Here is a 26241-nt window from a genome sequence, read left to right on the forward strand (position 1 = left end):
AATTATGACATTACCCTTTTCACTAGCACCCAAATCCAATCCAATTGAACCTGCAGGACACAGTAATTACTACTTGTGCTCTTTAACACTGTGCAGGGCGGGCTCATTTGTGTTATCACAGTTGCCCCTGAGGGATCTGGTCACTCAGGGGCAACTGATGATGCCATGTGTGCATTCTCGCTCATGGCTCCTCAGAGATCCCTCTTCGCTCCTCAGAGCAGAAACAAGAGCTTCGGGATGGCCGTCAATATGGCGGAGCAGAGGAACTTCCGGTTCAAATGAGGAGCGAGGAGATGACAAATAAGAGACTTGGGATGTAGACTATGTTCTTGTGCCATTTCCCAAGAGCCATAGATAAAATGTGATGTAGGAAACGTATATAAAAGACAAGTTTTCTTCTCACTTTCCTGTTCAAATGTTTCTTTTTCTTTCTTTTACCGTTGTAGACTGGCGTGATGCAGAGTTTATGCGAGACATCGAGGCGGCAACAGGGGAAGACCTGGGTTCCGACAGGATCGGTAAAAAAGGGAAAGGGAGGAGGAAGAAGAAGAAGTACCCCAACCTCAGCGACCTGAAGCAGAGCGCCAACACGGCCCGCTCCAGGCTGGAGAAAAAAGTACTCAACAAGTACGTCACTTCCTGTCCCGGCAGGAGCAGCGTTCTCTGAAAGCTCTGAAACACTGTCTCCCTTACTGCTCGAGTATTTACATATTTACTAGGTTTCGGCGTGAAATACTTTGGTAAGTTTTTGGTGATGAACCAAAACACATTTGTGTTGTTGAAGTGCTTTCTGAACAGAATCTTGGCACAGCAGTGCTCCGAGCATATGCTGTATGCTGAGCTTTGTGATATGTATGCAGTTTGGGTCACACAAAGATGTGGAATACAGTCTGTAGCTTAATGCAGGACCCCATAACTATGCCATGATTACTCAGCAAAAGGTTTTATATTTTATCATCAGTGTTTGATCAGATTTAGTTTTCTTGAATCTCTCTCAAATTCATCCTCTCGTTTTCTGTCTGCCTCTCTTTCTCTTCTTCCTGTCTCTTCTTTCCAGGAGCAGCATGCGCAGAGTAGCTGAGGTTATGGCTAAAGCTGACATGAGAAAACATGACAAGTTCTCCAACCAGTTCAACTATGCCCTCAAGTGACCTCCATCCAGCTAGATGCCTTCTGGACTGAACGCTGCTGTTAGACTTCAACTTTTTAAAAGAAGGACAGGTTTGAATCAATTGATATACACAAACAGTGAATCAGAGATAAACATCAGTACAATTTTATTTAAAACATTATTTGAACACTATGATGTAGAAGGATTTCACTGCTGTTTGATAAATATTAAGGACAAATGAACATACATATTCTTGAGTGTGTTTTGCCTCTTTTGAACATTTTTTTTGTACCAATTCACCTTAATAAAAAAAGCTAAGGAAATGACATGATAAGTAAAATCATACACAAACAAAAGAGACACGGTTTGTTGCATATACCACCATATATTATTGTAAATCAAATCAAATAATTTCTGACCTGGTCGGCATACAGCGAACAAAAGCTGTGAGGCTTCCCCTAATACTCCAACACAATAAACAAACTTAACATTTACAAATTATACCAAAAGCCCAGTGACCCACAGTCCAAAAGTTCCTTAATTCAACTTAAATAGTCCAAAAATATAAAAATCCCCAAGGTCAAACATAATATGTGAAACAGGTGGAAGCGTGGCGAGACGCAGCTGTTCAGTAGTCTGGAGAACCCACGCTATCTCCCCACCGTCCTTTTTTCTTGCATTTGTCCAGCGAAGTTTCCTGATTTATAATCCACAAGGTTCGACTCTGGTCCTTTGCTGGACAGCTGCCTGTAAATCCGTACAAGTACAGCAATTTAAACATCCTAACAAAAATAAACACAAACATGCACCCCATTCACAACTTCCGTACACCAAGATAGACTTAGAGGATCATTACAACCATACATGTGCAGCTTTTGACACACTTGATGAACCAGAAATGATCAAATTGGCCAAATTATGCAGCTTAATGTTACCTTTATATCAGCCAAATCAATTTCATTCTGTATAACTGACTGAATACTCTTGTTTTTCCTACGATTTTCGAGTTGAATTTGTTGTCTGTATTAGTATTATGTTATTTGAACATAACAAGCCACACATTAAGAAATGAACATAAGGCAGGTTAAAAGGATTTGTGCCAAAAATAAACTGTAAATCTCTTTCCTCCGCTTTTCTGAATCCAGGGTTCATTCAGCAAACAGACCCACAGCACCATGTTGATTGTGACTTTAAATAATTGAAACTTAAAGTAAAGGTTTTGTCGTACATGGCTATTCTTTCAGATCGGATCATTAGAATGGATATTTAGGCTTTGAATTGAGTGAATATAACTGATGTTCTGTTAGCTGTCCATGGGTAATCTTATCACTGTAAGTTTAATAGAGTGCCATGGGGATGCTGATTATTGTAAGCCAACCAGGAAGTAAGCGTCACACTGGTTCCCAGAGCAAAAAGCCAATGGGATTTTTCCAATGGATTTTGGATTATTACAGAACACAAGCTCTGTGGCAAACACAACTATGTGTTTGGGAACTGCTCTATGCTCCATGATATATTATCCATTGGCTTAGACAGCTTCATGATATATAATGTATTAGTGTTTAACGGCCATGGAAGGATTTTCCGGATGCAATGTTCCCACCAACGGCTATGGTGGGATTTTCCGTTAGTACGCAATGTTCCTTATAGGTCTGCTCAGGTGCCCGATGCATGTGCAGCGCATTCACGCACCTCACGAGGGGTCCTTACATGCACCAGGACCCATGAGCTGGTCGCTCTCCACCTATAAATTGGTTCGATACCCGGCTTCGGCAGTCGATGTGTCCTTGGGCAAGACACTTAACTCCAAGTTGCTCCTGAAGGCTTGCCATCGGTGTGGACTGGATGATGAATGTTAGTTAGAGTCTGATGGTGGCACCTTGCATGGTAGCCTGTCATCAGTGTGTGAATGGGTGAATGATATGTAATATACTACTGACTGTAAGTCGCTTTGGATAAAAGCGTCTGCTAAATGACTGTAATGTAATGTAATGTAATGTAATAAATAGAGATGCAGCATCGGGAACTTAGACTTGGAGTTGGAATTAGAGTTGGTTGGTGAGAAGTGACAGTTGGAGTTAGAGAACGATCTCCGTACTTTGGGACTTTGCTCACTTAAATGAGAAACCACTGAAAGATTTGTAATCTTCTCCTTTGATTTTTGCAAACTTTTTGTACTTTGTTATATACTGAAAACAACTTTTGTTTGGCTTCAATAAACAAAGTGTAAGCTTCAAATTTGTCTCTGTCCGTGCCTCCTCCGGGACCTGAGGAAGGGGTTTCTTCAATGGAAGACGCTCAGCTCATGGGTGAGTTGAAGGAACACACACCACGGCTACACTACTGATTAACACACACACACCTCATTCCACTGCAGTGTAGGGGAGCCAGTAAAAGATAGGGGAAACAGGGATTTTAAATTAAGTCTGATATTGATTCACATTGAGAGGGCACGGCCTCCGCACCTCTCCCCCTTCTCTCAGTTCCCCCCCCGACCTTTGAAAACTCACGGCACTCCTTAAGTCAGGGATCGGACACCGTGAGTCCGGGCTGAGGCTGGGTAGGGGTACCCACGCGGGTTGAACGGACATTGAGACCGGGGATCTAGCCGTATTCCCCTGGAGGCTGCAGCCTGCTAGCCGCGTCCCGTTGGTCCGTGATCTCCCAGGGCGACAGGTTGTGCTGAGCCTGCTTGTCGCCGACGAGGCCCCTGCAGTTTGAGGCACACACTTCTGAGGGTCCTCGTTGTCCGTTTGGGCAAAAAAGGTTTTCCTTCCCGGTGCGGTGGAAAACGCCGACCTCCGGTTAAAACGTTGTGACTGCAAGCGGCGGCGGCGCGCGCGTGACATGTCGTCCGAACAGGACCTGAAAGAGATTAGGTAACACTATAGTGAGTAGTAGGGACCGGAATTTTCTCTCGGGTTAAACTACAAGAACCCCCTTTCAGGGTTTTTTAAAAAAGTTTTGTACAACCAGCGAAATCAAGCTGAGGTGATTTTATTGAAATCCGCCAGAACAGTAAGCAGGGAGGAGTCCTGAACTTGTGTTCGTAACCAGCGTCCGCCGAGACCAGTAGTCAGGAACAAAAAAGGAGTTTACACGGTTCTGCCCTATCTAATCTAGGAACTAGTACCTTCAGGCGAGGCTGTCAAAACTCCTCTAAAAAGGAGAGAGTAAGACCTCAAGATCCTAAGAGTTAAAAATCAAGACCAGTAAGAAAGGAAACCACTTTCCTTTCTCTCTCAGTCGCATTTCCTTTCGACGCAACGAGGTTGTAATAAATAGACAGAGCCAAGACACTATTATTAAAGCTATTCTGCACACAGTGCTTCATCCTCAAGCCCAAATCACGACAGAGGACCCTGTCCAAGTATTAACCACTAAGAGTACTTCGCGATGAGGGCATTTTAAGTGGAGTTAGTGGACAGTAAATATTAATTACTGCGCATAGGTTACAGGTACCTAGCTAGACAAAGTGAGCCTGGTGAGAGCATACTACGTAATATTAAGAAGTATAGCCAACCCACCCCGTCAACACCAGCTGAATCCGATAGAGCAACCTGGAACACAGTGACGGTCAAGTTGAGCTGGTGCCTCAGCGTTAGAATGACCTAGGAACTGAAGAGACGAAAAAGGGCAAACCTATAATTATGTTGTAGGAAAGAGGAGACCAGGCCAGGACCGAATTCGGTTCTGAAGCCGGCGGCGATAACCCCTGGTACTTTATCCCGACCGCACCATATACGCCGGGACAGATAAAACACCTAAATCCGGATACCCGCGGCTACCGAGACACAACAAGCTAGTTTAGCGATTATAGAGGGGTCGTGACTGCCCTAAACCGGGAGCTCCCACCACCTCTGTATAACGATGAGGGTTCTCTGGAGTCTTTCTCCCCTGGGTCCACAACCACCGTGCCGCCTACCCCCCGCACTATCTTTGAGAAATGACACATTAGAGCAGGAGACAACGGTAGAGGAATGCTGACAATGCTACGAGCCAGAGTACAAGACCTGCACCTCGACCATATATGCTTTATGGTAAACCCAGCCTACCCAGATCTTAGTCATGGAGCAGGGGTAGCTGGAGCATTAAGACAGAGAGCCGGACAGGTCAAGACAGGAAAACGGAGCTCCCTTTCGACGCAACGAGGTTGTAATAAATAGACAGAGCCAAGACACTATTATTAAAGCTATTCTGCACACAGTGCTTCATTGGCGAGCCCAAATCACGACAGAGGACCCTGTCCAAGTATTAAAAAAAGTCTATGACGCCACAATGCTTACAGCTAGGGAATTAGCCCTGCGGGTCCAAATTAGTTAATTTATAATGACCCCCTTCGATTGCGGACAGTTTGGGTACCGCCCAGATGACTCCCTAACCACGTTAATGCAGGCCTGGTAGGAACATGGGTGCAATTAAATATTATACTGTGTGTGAGGGGCCACATGGAATTCCGGAGGTGGAAAGAGGCCCTCCACATTCAGTTTCCCCCAGCGTACAGTCGAGCCTGTCCCGAAAACTGAGCCAGACGATCAGAACCGCAGTCCCGACCCAGAGACAGGGTTCGCAGGGACACACCCACGGCAGGAGGCAGGAGAGCTAGGGGGCAGTACTGAGCAGAAGAGAGAGCAAGAAGGGCCAACAAGGTAGACAGATGAGAGTAGGAGAAGTAGAATATGTAGAGCCCGGTGAAAAGGCAGGGAAACTGTATACCTCCTGTGGACATGCAGTTCTAGCAGACCATAGATACGCCAGTAGTGACCAGCTGGAGCTGACCACTCTATCAGGGCTCTTGCCCTCTGATAAGAATTTTGGTCGACACACCAGCCCTGAAAACCTATTTGAAAGATAAAATAGTAGATGCACACGAGGAATGGCTCAGTCGTAGAGGGAGGCTCCGATAGTGATGACGAGGACATAACACCTAGGAGAGGCACCCCAAGAGGCAGTACGCCGTATGTCAGCCCCGCTAGGCCAGACACCGAGGAGAGCTCCCTGATTTAGACAGATTGATCATATCCGGTCCCCGTTGTGCCTCCACCCCTAGAAACCGAGAGCAACCCTTATTTGTAAACCCTCAACCAAGGTTGCAACAATCTCAGGGCAGATGTAACGTTAACTTTGCGCCTAACTTGCCCCAATAGCCAGAGGATCAAACAAACAGGCCAAACCTCTGGTTCAGAGTGATGAAGAATAAACTTTTGAGCAGTACAGACTTACGAACAAAATGGCGCCTGGGTGCAACTTCCGGCCCCCTACTGTGTTGACCCCTTGACATGATCAAATACCAAAGGTGTGTCCTTCCTGCAGGTCTAAATGCAAATGCCCCTTTCCTGCCTTTTGTTACCAGTTGTAATTACATTATGTCTGGTCATGGTCTTCCCTTACCTCTTGTTGTTACTATTTACATACAGTTGAACCACTGCTTTGGCTTTCTGTATAAAATGCTTCCTTTCCCTTTGCTCTGGGTCAACTCACCAGCTCAGATGTGCTCTGTGTCTGTCAGTTCACCAGTGTGCCGGCATACTTCATTAAACTCACACCACCACAGCAACTTCTGAACTGGACTTGAATGATTTTCTTCGACAAGAGACAATATAACCCAAATCAGCCTCCAGCAGACGATCCCACCTGGTATACCTCTGAGGGTTATCCATGTAACCCCGGTACTACCTTTAGTGAAGATATAGAGGACGACTGGGGGGGACACAGTTCCAGATGAATACCTAGCTGATTGGTATCCAGTGACATGCGAGAAGGACCGATATTCAGCAGCAGCCCCTAAGGCCATTGCTGTGCTCGAGCAACCCAGGATACTTGGTATAAGGAGGACCATCTTGTGCCCCAAGAAATTCTGGCTGATCAAGCCAACACAGGATTCTTTTGCATAATGAAGGGATGTAAGCTGCGCTTTGGAACGACTCCTTGGATGGTCCTGTCTAGTACTAAACCTTGGGTAGTCAGCGAAACCTTCAAAAACATGTCCCCAGAAGGAAAAGACGAACTAAAGACGCAACGGAAATCTATCTGAACCCCCCACCAGACCGGCGTTAGAACTATTCAAAACACAAACCTGGGAGAATGAGGGGAAGTTCTATGCAGATTTTAAAGGTGAGAGCTTCCAATTAGACACATGAGCAGATATTTCAGTTCAACCCCATGGAACGGAGACAGGCAACAACATTTTTGTAGAATTGGCGGATGGAACCCCTAAACTGCTAGATGAAATTGAAAACAGAGGCCTAGAAATCTCAAAGAAGTCGACGTAGATGTTCAGATAAAAGAAAAACTTGATAAAACTAACCTTCCCGATTAAACAAAAGCTGGAAACTATTCTCAAAAGGGGTAATTATGCCAGATTAAAAAATGACGTAGGCTACATGCCCCAAAACACGCACTGCATCCAAGGTGGAATGCCACCGCGAAAAACTCAATACCCCATAAAACCAGAAGTGAAAAAGGAATTAGATCAAACCATAACATAGAAGAACTAGGGATTAAAGCGAAGGTCAAAAATCCTCCCACTAACCTACCAGTTATGGGAGTACCAAAGCCTGATGGCACAAATCGCTTAGTACATAATTTGATTGAACTAAACAAAAGATCATTCACGGATGCTAGGCATTTAATTAATCCGTCCCGCACCATGACAATTCTCCCCAGAAGCTCTAAAAGACCAACTTAGATTGAAGCAACGGGTTTTGGTCCATACCAATTGATCCCCAGTCAAAACATGTTTCACTTGGGGAGTGGAATCCTACTGCTGGCGCCGACTCCCCATCAGCTACAAAAAGGCGCCCAATATTTTCCAAACCGCCGTGGTAAAAACTTGTGAAGGTTTGCCAGTCCACACTATACGGCGTTTCAGGGCACCGAAAACAAAGGAGTTCGAAAACGCTCCAGAGGACGGATAAGTTTGAAAATGCCGCGTTTTCCTGATAGTGTGGATGACGGAAAACGAAGCAGTTCAAAAAAACGATGACGTAGGCACCGGCGTTCGCTACTTGATTGGTTCTTAGCAGTTATGACGTGTCATTCCCTAGGCCCCGGGGGAACATAGGTGATCAATGGCTCACGGTTCTTTGGCTTCAGCTGGAATCAGCCATTATTGGAGCGATTAGATGGGCGTGTCCAGCGGCGTTATCAGCCCTACGGAACGGACTTCTAACGGACTTGTGTTGACCAAATGTATGGACCCATAATCTAGTAAACTTCTTTAATAACTGTTCATTTAAAGTAAATGTGCTGTCTGTGTGGGAGAGATAGAGTTAGACCTGCAGTGTTGTAACTAAGCCTGAAAAATAAAACTTCTAAAAACCACGAAATGTGTCTGTTTGAGTTTAGGGGGGAAGATTTTAGAGGAAGTTCTTAAGTATCAAGCACTCCGGAGGAGTGTTTACCCCGGCGGAAGTCCACCACCAGCTCTTTGGTTTTACCAGAGTTGATCTGGAGGCGGTTCCGCTGGCACCATCCTATGAAGTCCTGGTTCAGTTCCCTGTATTCCCTGTCATCACCGGCGGAAATGAGGCAGACGTTAGCAGAGTTGTGTTTGAAGGTGTATATGGTGAAGAGGAATGGAGCCAGAACAGTTCCCTTGTGGGGCCCCCGTGCTGCAGGAAATCCGGTCTGACTCACACTCCCGTATCCGCACATACTGTGGACGGTTGGTGAGGTAGTCCAGGATCAATGCATCCACGTCATCCACCCCGATGCCAGGTTGGTAGGCGAACTGAAGTGGGTCCAAAGATGAGCTCACCAGGGGGCGGAGATGTACAAGGACCAGCCTCTCCAGGGTCTTCATCAGGTGGGATGTTAACGCCACCGGCCTGAAGCTGTTGAAGTCCTTGGCCCTCGGGGTCTTTGGGACTGGTACCACGCAGGATGTCTTCCATAGCTGTGGTACTCTCCCCAGCTTCAAGCTCAAGTTGAAGACGTGCTCCACTATCCCGCACAGCTGGTCTGAGCAGGATCTGAGGAGCCTTGAGCTGATGCCGTCCGGACCCGTGGCCTTTCTCACCTTGATCTTTTTCAGTTATTTTCTCACCTGGTTAGTTGTGAGGGACAAGTTGGGGGGAGGAGGCTGTGTGCTGGGAGTTGCTGGAGGGGGGTGGGGTGCTGGTCATGGAGTGTAGTGTATGAGGAGTGTGGAGGAAGAGGAGGAGGAGGAGGAGGGGGGGGGGCTGAGTATTGTGGGGAAGGGAGGAGGAGGAGGAGGAGGGGCAATCTACAGGGGGTGCAGACGATGGGGGTTGCAGCAGCAGGGAGGACTGGATGGGGGGAGGGGTGGATGACTGATCATAAGTTCAGATCATTCACCCACTTTTTGTCCCCCACAGGCTGTTGGTTGGGCCCCTTGTGGCCAGACATGGCCTTAAGGCCCTTCCAGACCCCACTGATGTTGTTCTGTTGCAGCTGATCCTCCATCTTCGTCCTGTAGACTGTTTTCCCTTCCCTGATCCTCCTCCTCAGCTCCCTCTGCACAGTCCTCAGCTCCTCCTTGTTTCCTGATCTAAAATCCCTCTTCTTCTCCTTGAGGAGGGTCTTTATCTCAGGAGTGATCCGAGGTTTGCTGTTTGAAAAACACCGTACAGTCCCGGTGGGTACGGTGTTCTCAACACAGAGGTTAATGTAGTCCGTTATGCAGTCTGTGAGACTGACGATGTCCTCCCCATGGGCATCACTGAATACTTCCCACACAGTTGACTCAAAACAGTCCTTCAGAGCATCATCAGCTTCATCGGACCATCGTTTGACTGTGCGAGTCACAGCTGGCTGCCTGTGTACAAGAGGAGTGCAATAAACAGCAAATAGACCGCGACGAACTCGACGTGTCTCGCTGCCTTAGTGTACTACTGTTAAAAACAATTAAACAAGTACAAAAAGTAACAAAAATAACACAAATATAAAAGAAAAAGCTCAGAGGTGAGCAGGAGCTGCTGTAAAAGGCTGCCACTCGTGCGGCGCCGGAAGTTAGGCGTATATCTCTGTTGACTCTTTGCCTCCTGCCCTGGATGACTTCAGCCTGACATCACACACGGCCACATACATCCCGGATGGGACCATGGACGACCCTCCCGTGCTTACATCTGCGGAAGAGCCAGCAGTACACCTTGGGGGACCTTGGGGCTCCGAGGTCCCCCAAGGTGGATCAAAGTACAAACCTTTTGTACTTTGATATATACTAAAAACAACTTTTGTAAGCTTGACTACGTTCAAATTTTTCTCTGTCGGTGCCTCCTCCGAGACCCGAGGAAGGGGTTTCTTCAAAGGAGGATTTTCTCGCACTTTGCTAAATTAACCAGAGCCACAGGAGGCATTATCAAGCCGTTTTTACCGTGGATGTATAAAGATATCTGGAAACAGCATTGGAGCGAGGCCCTGTTCATTTCTATGAAAGTTGCTCAGTGGTGCATGAGGCAAAAAAAAAATTGACTGCTGGGTATATAATAACCTGGATTCTCGATGCTGCATCTACGGAGTGCATAAAGCAAGTGCACGGAGTCTAAAGGTTTTAAACTATGTTAATTTCTGTTCATGTCGTACTATTAGTGCTACTAACTGATAGCTTTTTGGGAACAGGGATGGCAATACATACATTTAAATGAGTAAAGGCTTTACTCATGGCGGCTGTGGGGTAGAGCGCTCGGTCAGAAATCGCAAGGTAGCCGGTCCAAATCCTGGCCTCTACAGTACACATGCCGAGGTGTCCTTGAGCAACACCTAACCCCAAGTTGCTCCCCAGGTTCTTAGCAGCCCACTACTCTTCAGGGATGGGTTAAATGCAGAAGGGAAATGTCATGTATATATGTACATTCATGACCATTAAAGCTTATACTTACTTACTTATACCTTCACTTTACAGCATACGGCCCATGGATGTATACAAGACAAGAAAAGTGTCTCGTATACAAACTGGTTAATAAGAAAAGTGATGAATTACAGCCAAAGTATCGATTATTACACCTAGCAGAAAGCCGGCAGAACCAGATCTGTCATATCAGCCCAGGTGGCAACCTCCGATTCTGAAAAGTGAAGGCAATGTATTCATGCTACAAGACAGCATTGGGGGTGAGGGGCCTCTTGGGTCTGGGACATTGTGTCTTTGGAGAGACTGAATACGTTTGCGAAGACCGATATAAAAAGAAGTAACCACCGTAAAGTTTTCAATGGCCTCCATGTTGCTTTCTACCTTTTCTTACCCATTTTCCAGCTCCCTTTGTCGTGTTGAACGTGACACACAAACAAAAAAAGGACTTTAAAGTTTTTAAAATCATCTCACTCATAACACATTCAGTGAGATGCAGGATGTCGGACTGTGGGAACAAACAACACAGACATAGGAGCACACAGAGTCTGAACCCAGTAGACAGGAACGCCATGCCGTCCTGTTCCATAAGAATGAGTTCACCATGCTAGTTTTTCATAGTTTTATTGTCATTATTTTAATATCAAAGGACGATAACATGTTGAGCTGAGGATTCGGTACATCCAAGGATTTTATGGAAAACTGAACAAATTCAATAAATAACAGAAATGAAAACAATCACAGCTGGAGGTTCACAGTACTGACAATAGATCAAGCCATTCCTTAAGTCATAAATAAACATTCAATATTCATACAGACATTTTTTTTTTAAACAAAGAAATCAACTATCTGTCTATTATGTAGTTTAAAACAGCATTCGGAATAGTGAGCAAGAACATAGATTTATGTACAGTTTCTGGCAGATATTGACATTCTATCAAAATAATCCGTTGAAATTAGAGCCTTGGTAGTAAAAAGGGAAGCAGAGCTGAACACTGACAGTCTCTCTGCTGAAACGTTTCAGTCTCCCTGGCCTCAGAGTGTGTTTCTGAGGATCAGTCTGTCTGGTTTCTATGTGTGTCTACAGGTGTGTGCTGTAGAAAGCGGGTGCAGCGTAGCTCTGTGTCCCCAGCATGAAGGGGGACAGGACGTGGCTGGCGGTGAGGAAAGGCAGCTGGACCAGGCTGCCGGTGGGGGGGTGATGGTGGCCGGCGTAGCCAGCATGCATGGCCAGGTGCCCGCTGATTGGAGGGGACGGGCTAAGAGGGCTAAGGCCTCCCAGGCCTCCTCCTCCTCCCATACCTCCTCCTCCTGTGCCGGTGGGGGCGGAGGTGTCTGCACCGGGGTTTTGTTTCTTCCACTTGGTCCGACGGTTCTGGAACCAGATCTTGACTTGGGTCTCGGTGAGGGAGAGCGACAGGGCCAGGTTGAGCCGCTCACAAACTGACAGGTAGCGCGTTGATTTGAACTTGTTCTCCAGCGCCACCAGCTGCTCGTAGGTGAAGGCAGTCCGGGCTCTACGGGGCTTTCCCGACTTGGAGTCGGAGCCAGAGCGCTTCCTCTTGGGTTTGCCCTGTGCGCCCTGGCCCCCGTTGGCCTGGACATCGGTGATCTGGTCTGTGGGGCCTCCTCCGGGGCTCTTGTTGTCTCTGCCGGGGTCCTGGTGGCTGTGCTGGCCCGGATCTCTTTCTCTGTTACTGGGCAGGGCTGAGCTGCTCTCCTCACTGCTGTAGGGCTCATCCGGGGCCTCTGAATCTGGGGTCCCGGATCTGTGATAGTCTTCCTCATCTTGGCTTTTGAATACAAAGCTTTCCTCTGGAAACACACACACAACAAAGAAAAACGTCAAATTAACATCCATAACATGAATTTAACAGCAAGAATAATCATTATTGTGTGTGTGTGTGTGTGTGTGTGTGTGTGTGTGTGTGTGTGTGTGTGTGTGTGTGTGTGTGTGTGTGTGTGTGTGTGTGTGTGTGTGTGTGTGTGTGTGTGTGTGTGTGTGTGTGTGTGTGTGTGTGTGTGTGTCAGCCGCAAGAAAACTACTGAACAAACTTAAAATGGCATCTGTGATAAACATATAAGTGGAAATTGTCAGACGGCTTGTAAATATATAATTCTCTCCCAAACCCGAGGCTCAATTTACCCACCAGGGGCCCCAGGCTCCCATCGGATGCATGCGTGTCATTAGATGTTGCCTTGTGCCCCAGAAACTGGACCACTACTCTGCCGGTTTGTATTGCGTCACTCAGTTTGGTAATAGTTTGTGGTCATTTAATTAAATACAAATATGCAACAGAGATATGCACAATAGAATAATATCAACTGAAATAATGAAAGCATTATACCTACATTTTGAAACATTGAAACTCTACAAAACAGGATTGTGATCGCTTCAGATTATATTGTGCTTTAGTGGTGTTAATTACCAAATACATTTGAAATAAATCAGTGATCCAGGCCGCCAGGTTTGAGTGTTTCCAAATTGGTAATCCGGTTTTGCTTTAGCCCCACTTTGTCCAAGTGTAATCTAGCGTGCAACATATGGCAACTATGTACTACAGAGATAAGACCTATGGTTTAAGGAATGTAGTTGATTGAGAAGAACAAGACAACACACAAAACAAAACAGTATTGAAAATGTCAGCCACAATCAAAATCACTGAGCCTATGATCCCATAATGATGAATTAGATTATTTAAACACTGATCATTCATATTTTTAAATAGAGTTCCAGAGGAAATAATCACACAATAAGTCAAATCGTACGTGAAAATGACTCTCTATGACTTGTTGTGATCCAAACATTTGGGATCATACAATTAGGAAGGAAGAATCTAAATGAACATTTGACTGTCTTCATAGTGAACACATCCCTTTCAGCTGGAATACCATTTTTATATATGTATCCAAGAATATTTACCACAAATATAACGAGTAAAAATGCAGCAGACACATTAATGCCCTGGTGAATTCAATTTATATTGTGTTATGTAATATTACCAAACAAATTCCAATCACTGTAAATGTGAAGTTCAATAACAACAAACAGAGACTTCATAGCCACTGAGGGTTTGGTTCTCCGGGCTAGCTTACATGTCTAAATGTTTTGTCAGAAGTGTTTTAAAAAAATTAAAATCCTTAAAATATAACATTGACATATTGCAGTTGTGGTACAAGTGCAACATAAGAAACTGTTTGATAAAATAATTCTTAATTAAATCTGTAGATTTAATAATTGTTTTTATCACCACAAAAAAAAAACAGAAATGAAAAACAGAAATGAAAAAAGAATTAAAACAATTTCAAACGCTCTGATTTAGTTTGATGAAATGGGAGAAAAAAAAAAGATTCACAAGTACAGAAACACAGGATGAAAACACAAATGCACACCACATTTTTTTTTTTTAGATGAGAACAAAAAGTCAAGTTTGTTAACCACATTAATTTAATAGAAGTTATTCCTTTTGTGGCTGCTCACACATTTCATCATGACAGTCCAGGCTGATGATGAAATGGGAGTTGTTATATAAGTTGTTGGTCAAGTTCAAATGAATGTGTATTATCTGAATAATACATGATTAATCCATTCTTTATATTAGCCTCTGATTATCTCATAGCTCTTCAGGTGAATAACAACAACTGAGTTAATAATTGGGCCAAACATGCTGTTATTAATAAATAGATAATGTAATAATAATATGATAACTGGAGTCATTCTGTTTACAATAACGACCTTTATATTCAGCTTTAAATATTCAAAAACATGTATTTACTATTCTTCACTCCAATCTAGTAGTGTGATTGAAAACTACATTCAAATCAAAATAAACATGTGTTTGATAAGATTGCAGGCTTTGGTTTTACTCGTGCTATTTGTAATGTAATTACCCAGGCCAGACCAGGGCCAACAGCATATTATAGGCCTGTCAAATGAAGCCTTCACAGTATGTTTTGCTCTGTACAACTTGGTTAAATATTCACATTTCACATTTCTAAAAATTGGTTAAACATTGGAAAGTTAACAATTTTTTGTTTCTTAATATTTTTTTCCCCCCAAGCGCTTGGATTTAGGATTAATAACCAGAGGTCACAAAAACGGAGAACGAAATATAAATGTTTCAGGATTGTAACGGAGAAGAAGAAAACACACACACACACACACACACACACACACACACACACACACACACACACACACACACACACACACACACACACACACACACACACACACACACACACACACACACATTTAAACACCAGTTTAACCAGTATAATATCAAATAGTGGAAACAGTCTATTGGAGCTACTGGGTGTGGATGTGGGCTCTCTAACAGCAACACAAGGTGCTGACTGCTGTTTGAACCAGATATTCACAGATCAATAACACCGACACACACTGGCCAATCACCTCACTCCTCCTTTCGCCTCAATTAAGACTCCGTTTCTTCTTCTTTGCTCTTCTAACACAAAACACACTTCTTCTCTTTTTTATTTCCCATATCTGACTGATATTGTGTGTGATTTGGGTTAAAAACCTCTGTAATAATGGAGGCGTCTCCTCCAGGTCTTCTTCTTTAAAACTGTAAGCTATAAAAAAAAAAGGCTGTTTATACTAATCAATAATATTAAAGCAGCCAACTAGTGCGTAAAATAAAACCAGCTTGCCTCATATTTCATGCGTAAAACGTAAAAAGTTTGAAAAGAGACTTTAATGCAATGATTGTTCATGAAAAGGCTGAATAGCGACCTATAACCGAGCAGTGAGGTATACGGTCGTTTTAAGGGGGGAGAGGACCGCGGGGGACGGCCGTGCGGTCCATCAGCACATCATCATCCAAATACAGACATACAAACCAGCCAGTCACACAGTGTTCAGGTCTTTCGATGAGACATTGTTGGACTTGAATCGAACAACATATAATATTTGAATGTGTGTGTTTGTATCTGGGATGGTTGGTGCTGGTCGGGCAGCCGGCCGTGCGTTTAGGACACATTCACTTATGATTTAATGTTCAGATACAGACACATAAACCCACTAAAGCTGCCAAATAGATTATTCAGTAAAACCAGTATTCACGCTGACAAATTAAAAAAAAAAAAAAACATTAACATTAATAAAGCAAAGGGATGGGAGAACAAATGCTACAGTGGAAAAAAAATATCCAATAAAAAACAGAAAGAAAAAATTCAACTTTGGTTTTTACCCATAATTAAAACTGACTCGGGACTGATTAAATAAACACAACAGCTTAGATAAATACTAATAGAAACGAACATGCTTTATTCTAATCAATCATAATGGTTTATGTGCTGTCAGTGGAGAGGAGCCGGCTTCAGAGGACTCGGACTCACTGCTCTGGTACTGCTGCTCCGCTCCGTAGCAGCCTTTGCTGGCCTCCAGGCCGGACTCTCTCTCCCCGGTCCCTCCGGTTCCTCCGGTTCCTCCGGTTCCTCCGGTTCTCCGGTTCTCGGCTCCGTAGGCACACATCTCTCCCCGGTGGCCCCCGTGCTGCTGCTGCTGCTGCCGGCGGCTGCTCGTGAACTTGTTGGGGTCCAGGATGTCCAGAACGGAGAAGGAGGTGGTCCGGTGCCCGGGGGGGCCGGTGGGGCCCTGGGAGAGAGCACAGTGGGATGAGTCACTCACAGCCAAGAGGACTCATGTGAGTTCATTCATAGACATCAGGTAGTGTTAAGAATTAACAACACTCGGCATAGTTATTTCAATCATAAAATATATAATAATATTATTAAATATGTATAATTCAGTGCTTCTCAATTGGAGAATCATTGGATTTCATGTAGATTTACCATTGTTTTGTGATGCTGTGTAAAGTACCAGGAGTTCTGTGATAAAAGCTTGTTCTTAGTCTGTTATTAACAATAATATTATTAACAATAATATTATTAACATATATAATGTAAATATATATAATTCAGTGCTTCTCAATTGGAGAATCGTTGGATTTCATGTAGATTTCCATTGTTTGGTTTTTAGCTGTACAGTTAATGGGATTTGTGATGCTGTGTAGAGTACCAGGAGTTCTGTGATAAAAGCTTGTTCTTAGTCTGTTATTAACAATAATATTATTAACATATATAATGTAAATATGTATAATTCAGTGCTTCTCAATTGGAGAATCATTGGATTTGCCTTGTGTATGAAAAGTGCATGTAGATTCTTTCCATTGTTTGGTTTTTAATGGGATTTGTGATGCTGTGTAAAGTACCAGAAGTTTTGTGATACCATTGTTTGGTTTTTAAAAGCTTGTTCTTAGTCTGTTATTAACAATAATATTATTAACATATATAATATGTATATATAATGTAAATATATATAATTCAGTGCTTCTCAATTGGAGAATCGTTGGATTTCATGTAGATTTACCATTGTTTTGTGATGCTGTGTAGAGTACCAGGAGTTTGTGATAAAGCTTGTTCTTAGTCTGTTATTAACAATAATATTATTAACAATAATAATACAAGTTGTGATACATATCGGATGAAACAGGGTAATTACATGACTCTCATATGTGTAAGTATATAGTAAACTGTACTTTATGCTTTATTACTAAATAAAGCTCGACTGTCTTCATTTATGAAGCAAACACCCCACAACACGAGGTGAACGAATCAATCCCCTTTTATTAAATGTGTATTTATACACGTCACACAAAGGAAGTCAACTTTTATTCTTATTATTTCTGGATGAAAAAAAACAACATGTTTTGTAAATGGAAAGCATTCAATTTAAGATGTCATTAAACATCAGCTGGAGCCTGTGTGTGATGTAGACACACGATCAGGTTATTATAGCCTGGAGGTTCATCTGGAGCTAAACAGGCGAACCGGACCAGACTGGACCAGACTGATTAGATCACTCATTTATTAACGAGGCCAGTCTGGAGCATAATCACACATTAATATTATTATTATTATTATTATTATTATTATTATTATTATTATTATTATTATTATTATTATTATCATTATTATTATTATTATTATTATTATTATATTATTATTATTATTATTATTATTATTATTATTATTATTATTATTATCATTATTATTATTATTATTATTATTATTAAATAACCCGAGGGAGCACGGGGGCCTTTTAACATCTGATAACATGAATATTATATCACACATCAGAGCTGTGAGAAAGAACCAAACGCTTTATTTAACAATAACATTATTTTATTTATTTTGGGAGTTAAACGATTTTTTAAACTTATTAGTTTTTGACTTTTTCGATGACCTGATACATTTACAATTTAAGGGCCGATATAAAGTTCGTCTGCTGGCATTCAGATTAAAATCACACAATACTGAAATCCTATCATTGGCATGTTTTTTTTTTAATTTTTATAGATTTAGAGTTTATAGAAACAGATCCGTCTCTGTGTGTGTGTGTGTGTGTGTGTGTGTGTGTGTGTGTGTGTGTGTGTATTGTGTTGTTTTACATCACATTAATTCTTAATTTCTATGTCTTAATTAAAACCTCACCACCCTCGTCCCCATAAACAGACTTTACACACTAGTTCATTTAAAGGTTGTGTTGAACCATCAGCTGCTCCACCTCCACCTCCACCTCCACCTCCACAGAGCTCCCTCCTCCTCTCTACCTGCTGCTGCGGCGCCACCACCGGGTTCGTTGGCGGAGGTTCCGACTGGTCCTCCCCGACCTGAGCGTCCCTCGCTGCCGCCACGGCGTTGGAGCAGAGCCGCTTCTCCCCGGCGGCCCCTCCGTCCAGCACGTCTCCTCCGTCCAGCCCCACCACGGTGGTCTGGGACCTGGACCCCGTCCCCGACCCCGACCCCCGGTACCGCTCTGTCCCGGCTCATCACTGGTGATAATAATCTCCTTGTCCCATATATTCAGAAGAATCCAATTTTTTTAGTTGGAGTGGTTTAAAAAAGAAGAGAAAGAAGGAAATGACAGCAGAGCAGCCTGAGAGCCAAAGGTGACCCGGACTCTGCTCTAGAGCCCCGCAGGCCGGTGCGTCCTCTGCGGCTCCGGTCCCGACATCCTCCGTGTCCCTCCGGTGCTCTCCCGTCTGTCTGTCTTGTATCCCGTCTCACACACACACACACACACACACACACTCACACACTCTCTTAAGCGTCCCGACCTCCAGCCTCGCGCTCTGTTTGGTCACCGGTGGGCGCGCGCTCTTGAAGCCTGACAGGAGTTGACGGGACGCACGAGCTCTGATGAGCCTCTCTGAGAGTTAAAACCAGCGCGCGCCCTCTCTCTCCCCATTAGTGAAGCGAGGACACCTCCTCGCGCACTCTCTCTCTCTCTCTCTCGCTCCCACAGCTCGTGCAGCTCTTAACTCCTTATTTGGCTTTTAGCTGCCCCCTCGAGGACCCGCTATCATTTACTCCCATGTGTGTGTGTGTGTGTGTGTGTGTGTGTGTGTGTGTGTGTGTGTGTGTGTGTGTGTGTGTGTGTGTGTGTGTGTGTGTGTGTGTGTGTGTGTGTGTGTGTGTGTGTGTGTGTGTGTGTGTGTGTGTGTGTGTGTGTGTGTGTGTGTGTGTGTGTGTGTGTGTGTGTGATGTATGTATGTGTGTGTGTGTGTGTGTGTTATGTGTGTGTGTGTGTGTGTGTGTGTGTGTGTGTGTGTGTGTGTGTGTGTGTGTGTGTATGTGTGTGTGTGTGTGTGTGTGTGTGTATGTATGTATGTATGTGTGTGTGTGTGTGTGTGTGTGTGTGTGTGTGTGTATGTGTGTGTGTGTGTGTGTGTGTGTGTGTGTGTGTGTGTGTGTGTGTGTGTGTGTGTGTGTGTGTGTGTGTGTGTGTGTGTGTGTGTGTTATTTATGCATTCCTATTCAACTCTCCTGCTTGTAATTGGCTACAAATGAATCCCACTTCACTAATAGTCTATTATCTCGGTGCGGAGCGGTGCGGTCCAGTTCGCTTCCCTCCTCGGTTCTATCACAGAACCCACCATGTTCTATCACAGAACCCACCATGTTCTATCACAGAACCCACCATGTTCTATCACAGAACCCACCATGTTCATTCGTTCACACAGGAGTCACATGTTCGCAGCCCGGTGCAGCAGGTCCCGGTGGAGGCCGCAGCATCAGTGTCACCGTTACAGTACCGGGACAGGTGCGTGACAGGTGAACCCGCGTGCACCGTGATTGATGCTGGGGGGGGGGGGTGTGAAGATGTCGCGTGAGGTGTCGCCTCGCTCAGCTCTCCTCGCGCAGCAGCCCCTTATCTTTAACGCAGATTCCAGGGTAGGGCCTCTCCTCCAAACTCAATTACGGCCTGAATAAAGCCGGTAATGTCCCCGCTGCAGTGAAATATTGATTCCTAATCCTCGGCAGTCATTACTATGCCAGAAAATAATAGACCACAGAATTGGATTTTGATTTAACACACGACGTGTTTATTCTAATGCCAGGGACTTAATATTCCGTCGACTCTCATGTTCAGCCGCAGAGGAGAGGGGGAAGTGATGGAGGCTCTGAGGCCACACTTTTTATATTGTTGTGGAAGAAATTAGAAAGAGAAAGAGAGAGAGAGAGTGGGGGTGGTGGGACATCTCCCTGTCCTCCTCCCTGGCCCTAATACACAAGGTCAGCTCCATGTAATTGCCTTGCTCAATGATCCTTAGGAGCAAGAAATTAAAAGTTGAGCAAAATAATGACTGAAACAATGAGACATGATTGGCCAATCAGAGAGCTAAACCCCATTAAGGCGGAGCTTTTAATCTACTTCCTGCTTCCACCTGCAGGCTTTATGGCTTTATTTTAAAACAGTCAATATATGTTAACAATATTTTAAAATATCACAGCAGCTTATTCACCTTGGGAAATAAATTGATATCATTTGAACTGTGGTGGAAGAGAACTATGAAGCTCAGGGACATTAAACACGGAAGAAGTGTTGGGAAAAAAAGACTGGTATTATTAGAGATGCAGAAGCTACAGTGAGAATGATAGTAATGCTAAAAAACAATTATAATATACCACAACTCATTTTAATAACAAGAATGTTGCCAATGAGCTAAAAAAGAATGATAAATAAATACTTTTCAATAATATTATCATAATAAAAATACCACAGATGTAAAGAAAAAGCCGTAAATGTACAGTATTGCAGTAAAATGGCATTATATAGTTTTGTGTGTGTGTGTGTGTGTGTGTATGTGCATATGTGTGTCTGAATGTTTAGGGGACAGGGGGTATTTGACTCATAATTAATAACTCATTTAAAGTGAGGATCTGTAAAATGTTTCCCTTAGCAGTCGTTTCTGCCTCATTTTATTATTGTTATGAGGACATTTGCTCCTCAAAATGATAGTAGCACCGTACCACGCACACACACACACACACACACACACACACACACACACACACACACACACACACACACACACACACACACACACACACACACACACACACACACACACATCTCACCAGTAAGCATGCATGTGTGTGTGTGTGCATGTGTGTGTGCGTGTGTGTTTGAGCCTGTGTGTGTATAATCATTCTAATGAAGGTTAACGAGCTCTGCTCAGCCTCCTCTTTATTAAATTAATCTCAGACAGTAATGAATCATAATTACTATAATTAGCAGCTTGAGCTGCCTGATCACGCACTGGTAGCTGGTCAGAGTGAGGTGATGATACCGAGGCTTCAACCCTCATCTCATCATCCCTTTGCCGTCTCCGCTGTCTCTGCTTGCTTTGAACACATGTCCACACCGAACATTTAGCAAAAAGGGTCTTATTGCTGAGTGTCCACTTCTGACATGATGCACTTTATATTATTTTTACATTATTATTGCATAATGATCAACGTTTTATTCGATGGATTCTGAGACACCGCTCTCCCTTACTATTGTTATTAATTCTCACCTTTTTCTGCAGAAATCTCCCTATTATTTGTAATCCATGGTGTGTCCTAGTAACTCAAAAATCAAATTTACTGGTCATATTTTAATACGTGGAAAATTGTATACACTTTCTTGTGTTTTTGTTGAAGATTGCATATCTAATGGTAAAGATAGTATTGCATGTGTCAGTATGAGTGTGTGTGTATGTATATATATACACACACAATCATACTGATTATATATATATATATATATATACACATCATTAAGGGCAATATGTTTTTTTACATTGATAATATCAATCATTTTTTGCACATTATTACTGTTATTACTGTTGCAGAAGAAGAATCATGCCAGTCAGCATCAGTGCTCACAGCAGTCACATTCGTTTCGCTGAGGAAAGGCTTTGTAGTATCCTTGCATTTGAAATAACAGTTACAGCAGAATTTTAGTGTCTCACAATCTAAATGTTGTTTGTGAGTCCTGTCGAGGCAATATAGGCTTGACAAGAAATAGTGAGAGGAAACACTAAACACTTTTGAATAGATGAAAAATATTAAATGCTGACACAAAATGTCTGTTATCAACAACACTACAAAACTAACATCTGTCCAAAACCACTGGCTTTCAAACCCATATATATGTCATTCTTTTGTTTTTTAACATTTAGTTTAAAATATTTTCCCATCTCTGACTATACCTCCTGTTTTCATCTGTCTCTCTGCTTCCTCCATCCTTCCTATTTTTCTATTTTGTGTCTTTTCAAGGTTCTATATTTTAGATTAGCCCTCCTCCTCTTCCCCATTACAGGAGTAATAGCCCCCCATCCACCACACACACACACACACACACACACACACACACACACACACACACACACACACACACACACACACACACACACACACACACACACACACACACACACACAGACACACCCATCATACACACACATACCCACAGTTAGACACTCAGATAACATCTGACCTGAAGAATTAATTAAATATGATAGCTGATTAAAAATAGCATAACTAATAGTGTAATATCTCAAGCTGTCGTCTTTAATAGTCAACATTGTGTGTGTGTGTCTTATCTGCTGCAGACAGACGCTCTCACTATTGATTCCTGTTCATTTCAGTTGTCAGGCAGACCACCAGCTCATCTGGAATCATTAAACTCTACTGTCTGCCTGTCTCTGTCTCCTGTTATGTCTTTCTGCATGTCTCTCTCTCTCTCTCTCTCTCTCTCTGTGTGTCTCTTCCTTTGCCTACTTTTATCCATCCATTTACTCATTTTAATTCCAGCTCTTTAACATTTTTTTTTTTTTACTAGTGAAACATTGTAGGAGCATTGCAACCAGGCAATATTACACTAACTGACGAGGATAAGAATGTCTTCTTCCTCCTCAGCAAACTATTAAAAACACATGAGCCAGGCTGGTGTACAGTGACCAGCTGCTTTACGAATTTACTGAGCCTTTTTAAAACAATGAGGCAGGAGTTATTCTATATTTTTCTTACTGTTGACTAATTCAACAAAACAAAAATGGACAAATACTTTAAAAAAGAACCAAAAACAACTACAATATGTGGATTCTGTCTCTCAATACAATGTCTCTCTGCACATGGAATTTGCTGAAACAGCCTTATCCCTTAAACAAAAATGATTACACATTAGTTAATTTGTCTCTTTCTTTATCTCTCATAGTTAAAAACTAGTTGTAAACCTGCAGGGATCAACTCAGAGTGACACCTTTTTTCCCTTCACAATAAAAGCCCCCTCCCCCGCTGCTAGTTTTCTAGTGATCTTTCTTTTCAGTCAGAGGCCTTATGGGCAGGCATGGGTGTTTGCTTTATTCCCTCTGATTGGGCTATTCAATCAAAGGCCATTTATGTGAATAATTACAGATGGAGATTTACACACTGGATGTGTTGTTGCGCTGAGCTAAATGTGGAATGTTGCATTATACAGAAAGGGTTGATGTACCAAGTGACCTAAGCAGGGATAAGGTCCAAATCAATGTGGATATCAAACGAAATTCAATTTCATGAATTACCAACTCAAAGACCTATCAACTATAACTAAACTGTTCTCCATTTTTATCTATTTGATGTTATTAAGTTTTACTCAGTTTTCGGATGGATGGGTGAATGAACAGATAGATGGATGGATGGCCGAATGGATAGAGGGATGGATTGATGGCTGAGTGTAGGGGTGGATAATGGGATAGATGGATGGATGGATGGATGGATGGATGGATTTATAGATGGATTGATGGACAAATGGAAGGGTGAATAGTTTGATGGATGGATGGATGAATGAATGGATAGATAGTTGGGTGGACGGATGAATGGATGGATGAGTGGATGGATGAATGGATGGATGGATGGCTTAATGGATAGATGGTTGGATGGATGGATGGATAGATAGTTGGGTGGATGGATGGCTGAATGGATGGGTAGATGGATGGACGGGCGAATAAATAGATGGATGGATGACTTGATGTGTGGATGGATGGATGCATGAATGGATGGTTGAATGAATGGATGGATGGATGAATGAATGGATAGATAGTTGGGTGGACGGATGAATGGATGAGTGGACTGATGAATGGATGGATGACTGGATGGATAGGTGGATGGATGAATGGATGGATGGCTTAATGGATAGATGGTTGGATGGATGGATGGATAGATAGTTGGGTGGATGGATGGCTGAATGGATGGGTAGATGGATGGACGGGCGAATAAATAGATGGATGGATGACTTGATGTGTGGATGGATGGATGCATGGATGCATGAATGGATGGTTGAATGAATGTATGGATGGATGGATGGATGAATGGATGGATTGATGGATGGATTTACCTTTTTCTTTCCATTATGTGGTCCTCACCTTGCATGTCATAGAATCCCTCAAGAGCATTGCTTCCCTTTACTTTACAGGCACACCATATTTATAAAAAATATAATTATATTTAATGTGCCTGCTCCGCCTGGTTGATGCACATTGAGATATAAATTTAGCTCATAGTCTTATCCCTTAAACCGGTTGCAAACATAACTGTTTTATGTGATGAAATAAGGCCCTCAGTGTGGTTCTGGTTGATCTAACAAAGATCTCAAACTGCTGACCAGGAACTGTGATTATTCACACACGCACGCACACACTACACACACACACACACACACACACACACACACACACACACACACACACACACACACACACACACACACACACACACACACACACACACACACACACACACACACAAAGAGATGACCTGCAGATCAATATTTATGAGCTATCATGCTCCTGACAAAGCAGGGAATTGTGGCAGCCAATCAGCACAGTCTAAAGCTCAGAAATGCTTTAATATTGTCTGCTAATTGCTTAATCAATGGATCATTCATCAGCTTCTCCAGTTTTGCTATATACTAAATAATACTGGCATTATTCTGTCTGCATAAAGTAAAAAAAACTGGTGGAATGGAACTGAAGTAGCAGTTAAGCGTTGTCTTAGAGTAGAACGTTGGTGAGTGGTTTACAGTTCTCAGGTATTCAAGCATGGCACTCCATTACATTGATGCCAAGATGGATAAAGCTGCATCCACTTTTGTAATAGTCATAGTTGTAGAAAAAAAGGTACTGCCTGAGGAGCTGAAGCTTATTAATTCCAGCATAGATTTATCGTTGGGTCCAAGAGCAGGCTAATCCAGCCATGTGTGGACTGGAAGCCAGACAAGATATAAGGATGGTTTGTCATCGTAGTCCGTTTTTAGAAATTAATGCAATTTGTGACAGGTAGTTTATTTGTCTATATTAAGGTTGACATCTACTTACCATACAATAACAAACAATAAAACCTATCTTTGTATTTTGAAAAGTCAGGTTCTTTTTTGACACTATACAAGCATCTCAATGATCATTTTTATTGAGCTGCATTATGTTGCTTTTAATATTCTGTCCCCTTCACAATAAAATACAAATAATACCTCCAGAGCAGCAGGAAACAAAATAGAGCAATTGAACGATACTAAACATGTATCGGAGTATATATGGCAGGGTTAGGGTTAGGGTTACAATAATAAATAATACAATAATATATTAGCATAAATATGATTGTTTCAGTGCTGGCATACCTATGCTGATTTGATAAGTTGGTTATTCGTGTGTTAATTACATGTCAGTGACTTTGCATATTAATTTATTATTATTATTGGCTGTTCATATTTGATTAAAACCTGTCTGGATACATATAGTTGATTTAAAACTTCACATGTGTAACATTCTGAATCTCCCAGGGGAAGCTGCCAAGGATCCACCTGCTGGAGGAAACAAGCAACAACAAAGAACATATTCCACCAAAATAAATGTTGCAGTTTATTGCATGTGATTTAAAGTAATTTGTGCTCACATCCCTCTGACAATTGGAAACAATGGTGTGTTTAGTA

General features: G+C 42.8%; 2 protein-coding genes across 2 annotated transcripts in view; one reads left to right on the top strand and one right to left on the bottom strand.

Annotated features, from left to right (window-relative positions):
* The window catches only part of uvssa (UV-stimulated scaffold protein A), a 37987-nt gene extending 34638 nt beyond the window's left edge, over positions 1-3349 (top strand). The window contains exons 13-14 of the mRNA XM_054597429.1: positions 447-627; positions 1058-3349. Coding sequence (XP_054453404.1) covers positions 447-627; positions 1058-1151 — 275 coding nt within the window. The 3' untranslated portion in view covers positions 1152-3349. The remainder of the gene's footprint in view (positions 1-446; positions 628-1057) is intronic.
* An 8651-nt stretch (positions 3350-12000) lies between these two features.
* On the bottom strand, positions 12001-19904 carry nkx1.2lb (NK1 transcription factor related 2-like,b). Its single transcript, XM_054598164.1, is given in 5 exon segments — positions 12001-12734; positions 16278-16536; positions 18554-18712; positions 18714-18775; positions 19880-19904. Coding segments are annotated over 5 exon segments (1239 nt in total).
* Positions 19905-26241: the final 6337 nt, after the last annotated feature.

Source organism: Anoplopoma fimbria, chromosome 4, assembly GCF_027596085.1.
Source record: "Anoplopoma fimbria isolate UVic2021 breed Golden Eagle Sablefish chromosome 4, Afim_UVic_2022, whole genome shotgun sequence".
Lineage (NCBI taxonomy): Eukaryota > Metazoa > Chordata > Actinopteri > Perciformes > Anoplopomatidae > Anoplopoma > Anoplopoma fimbria.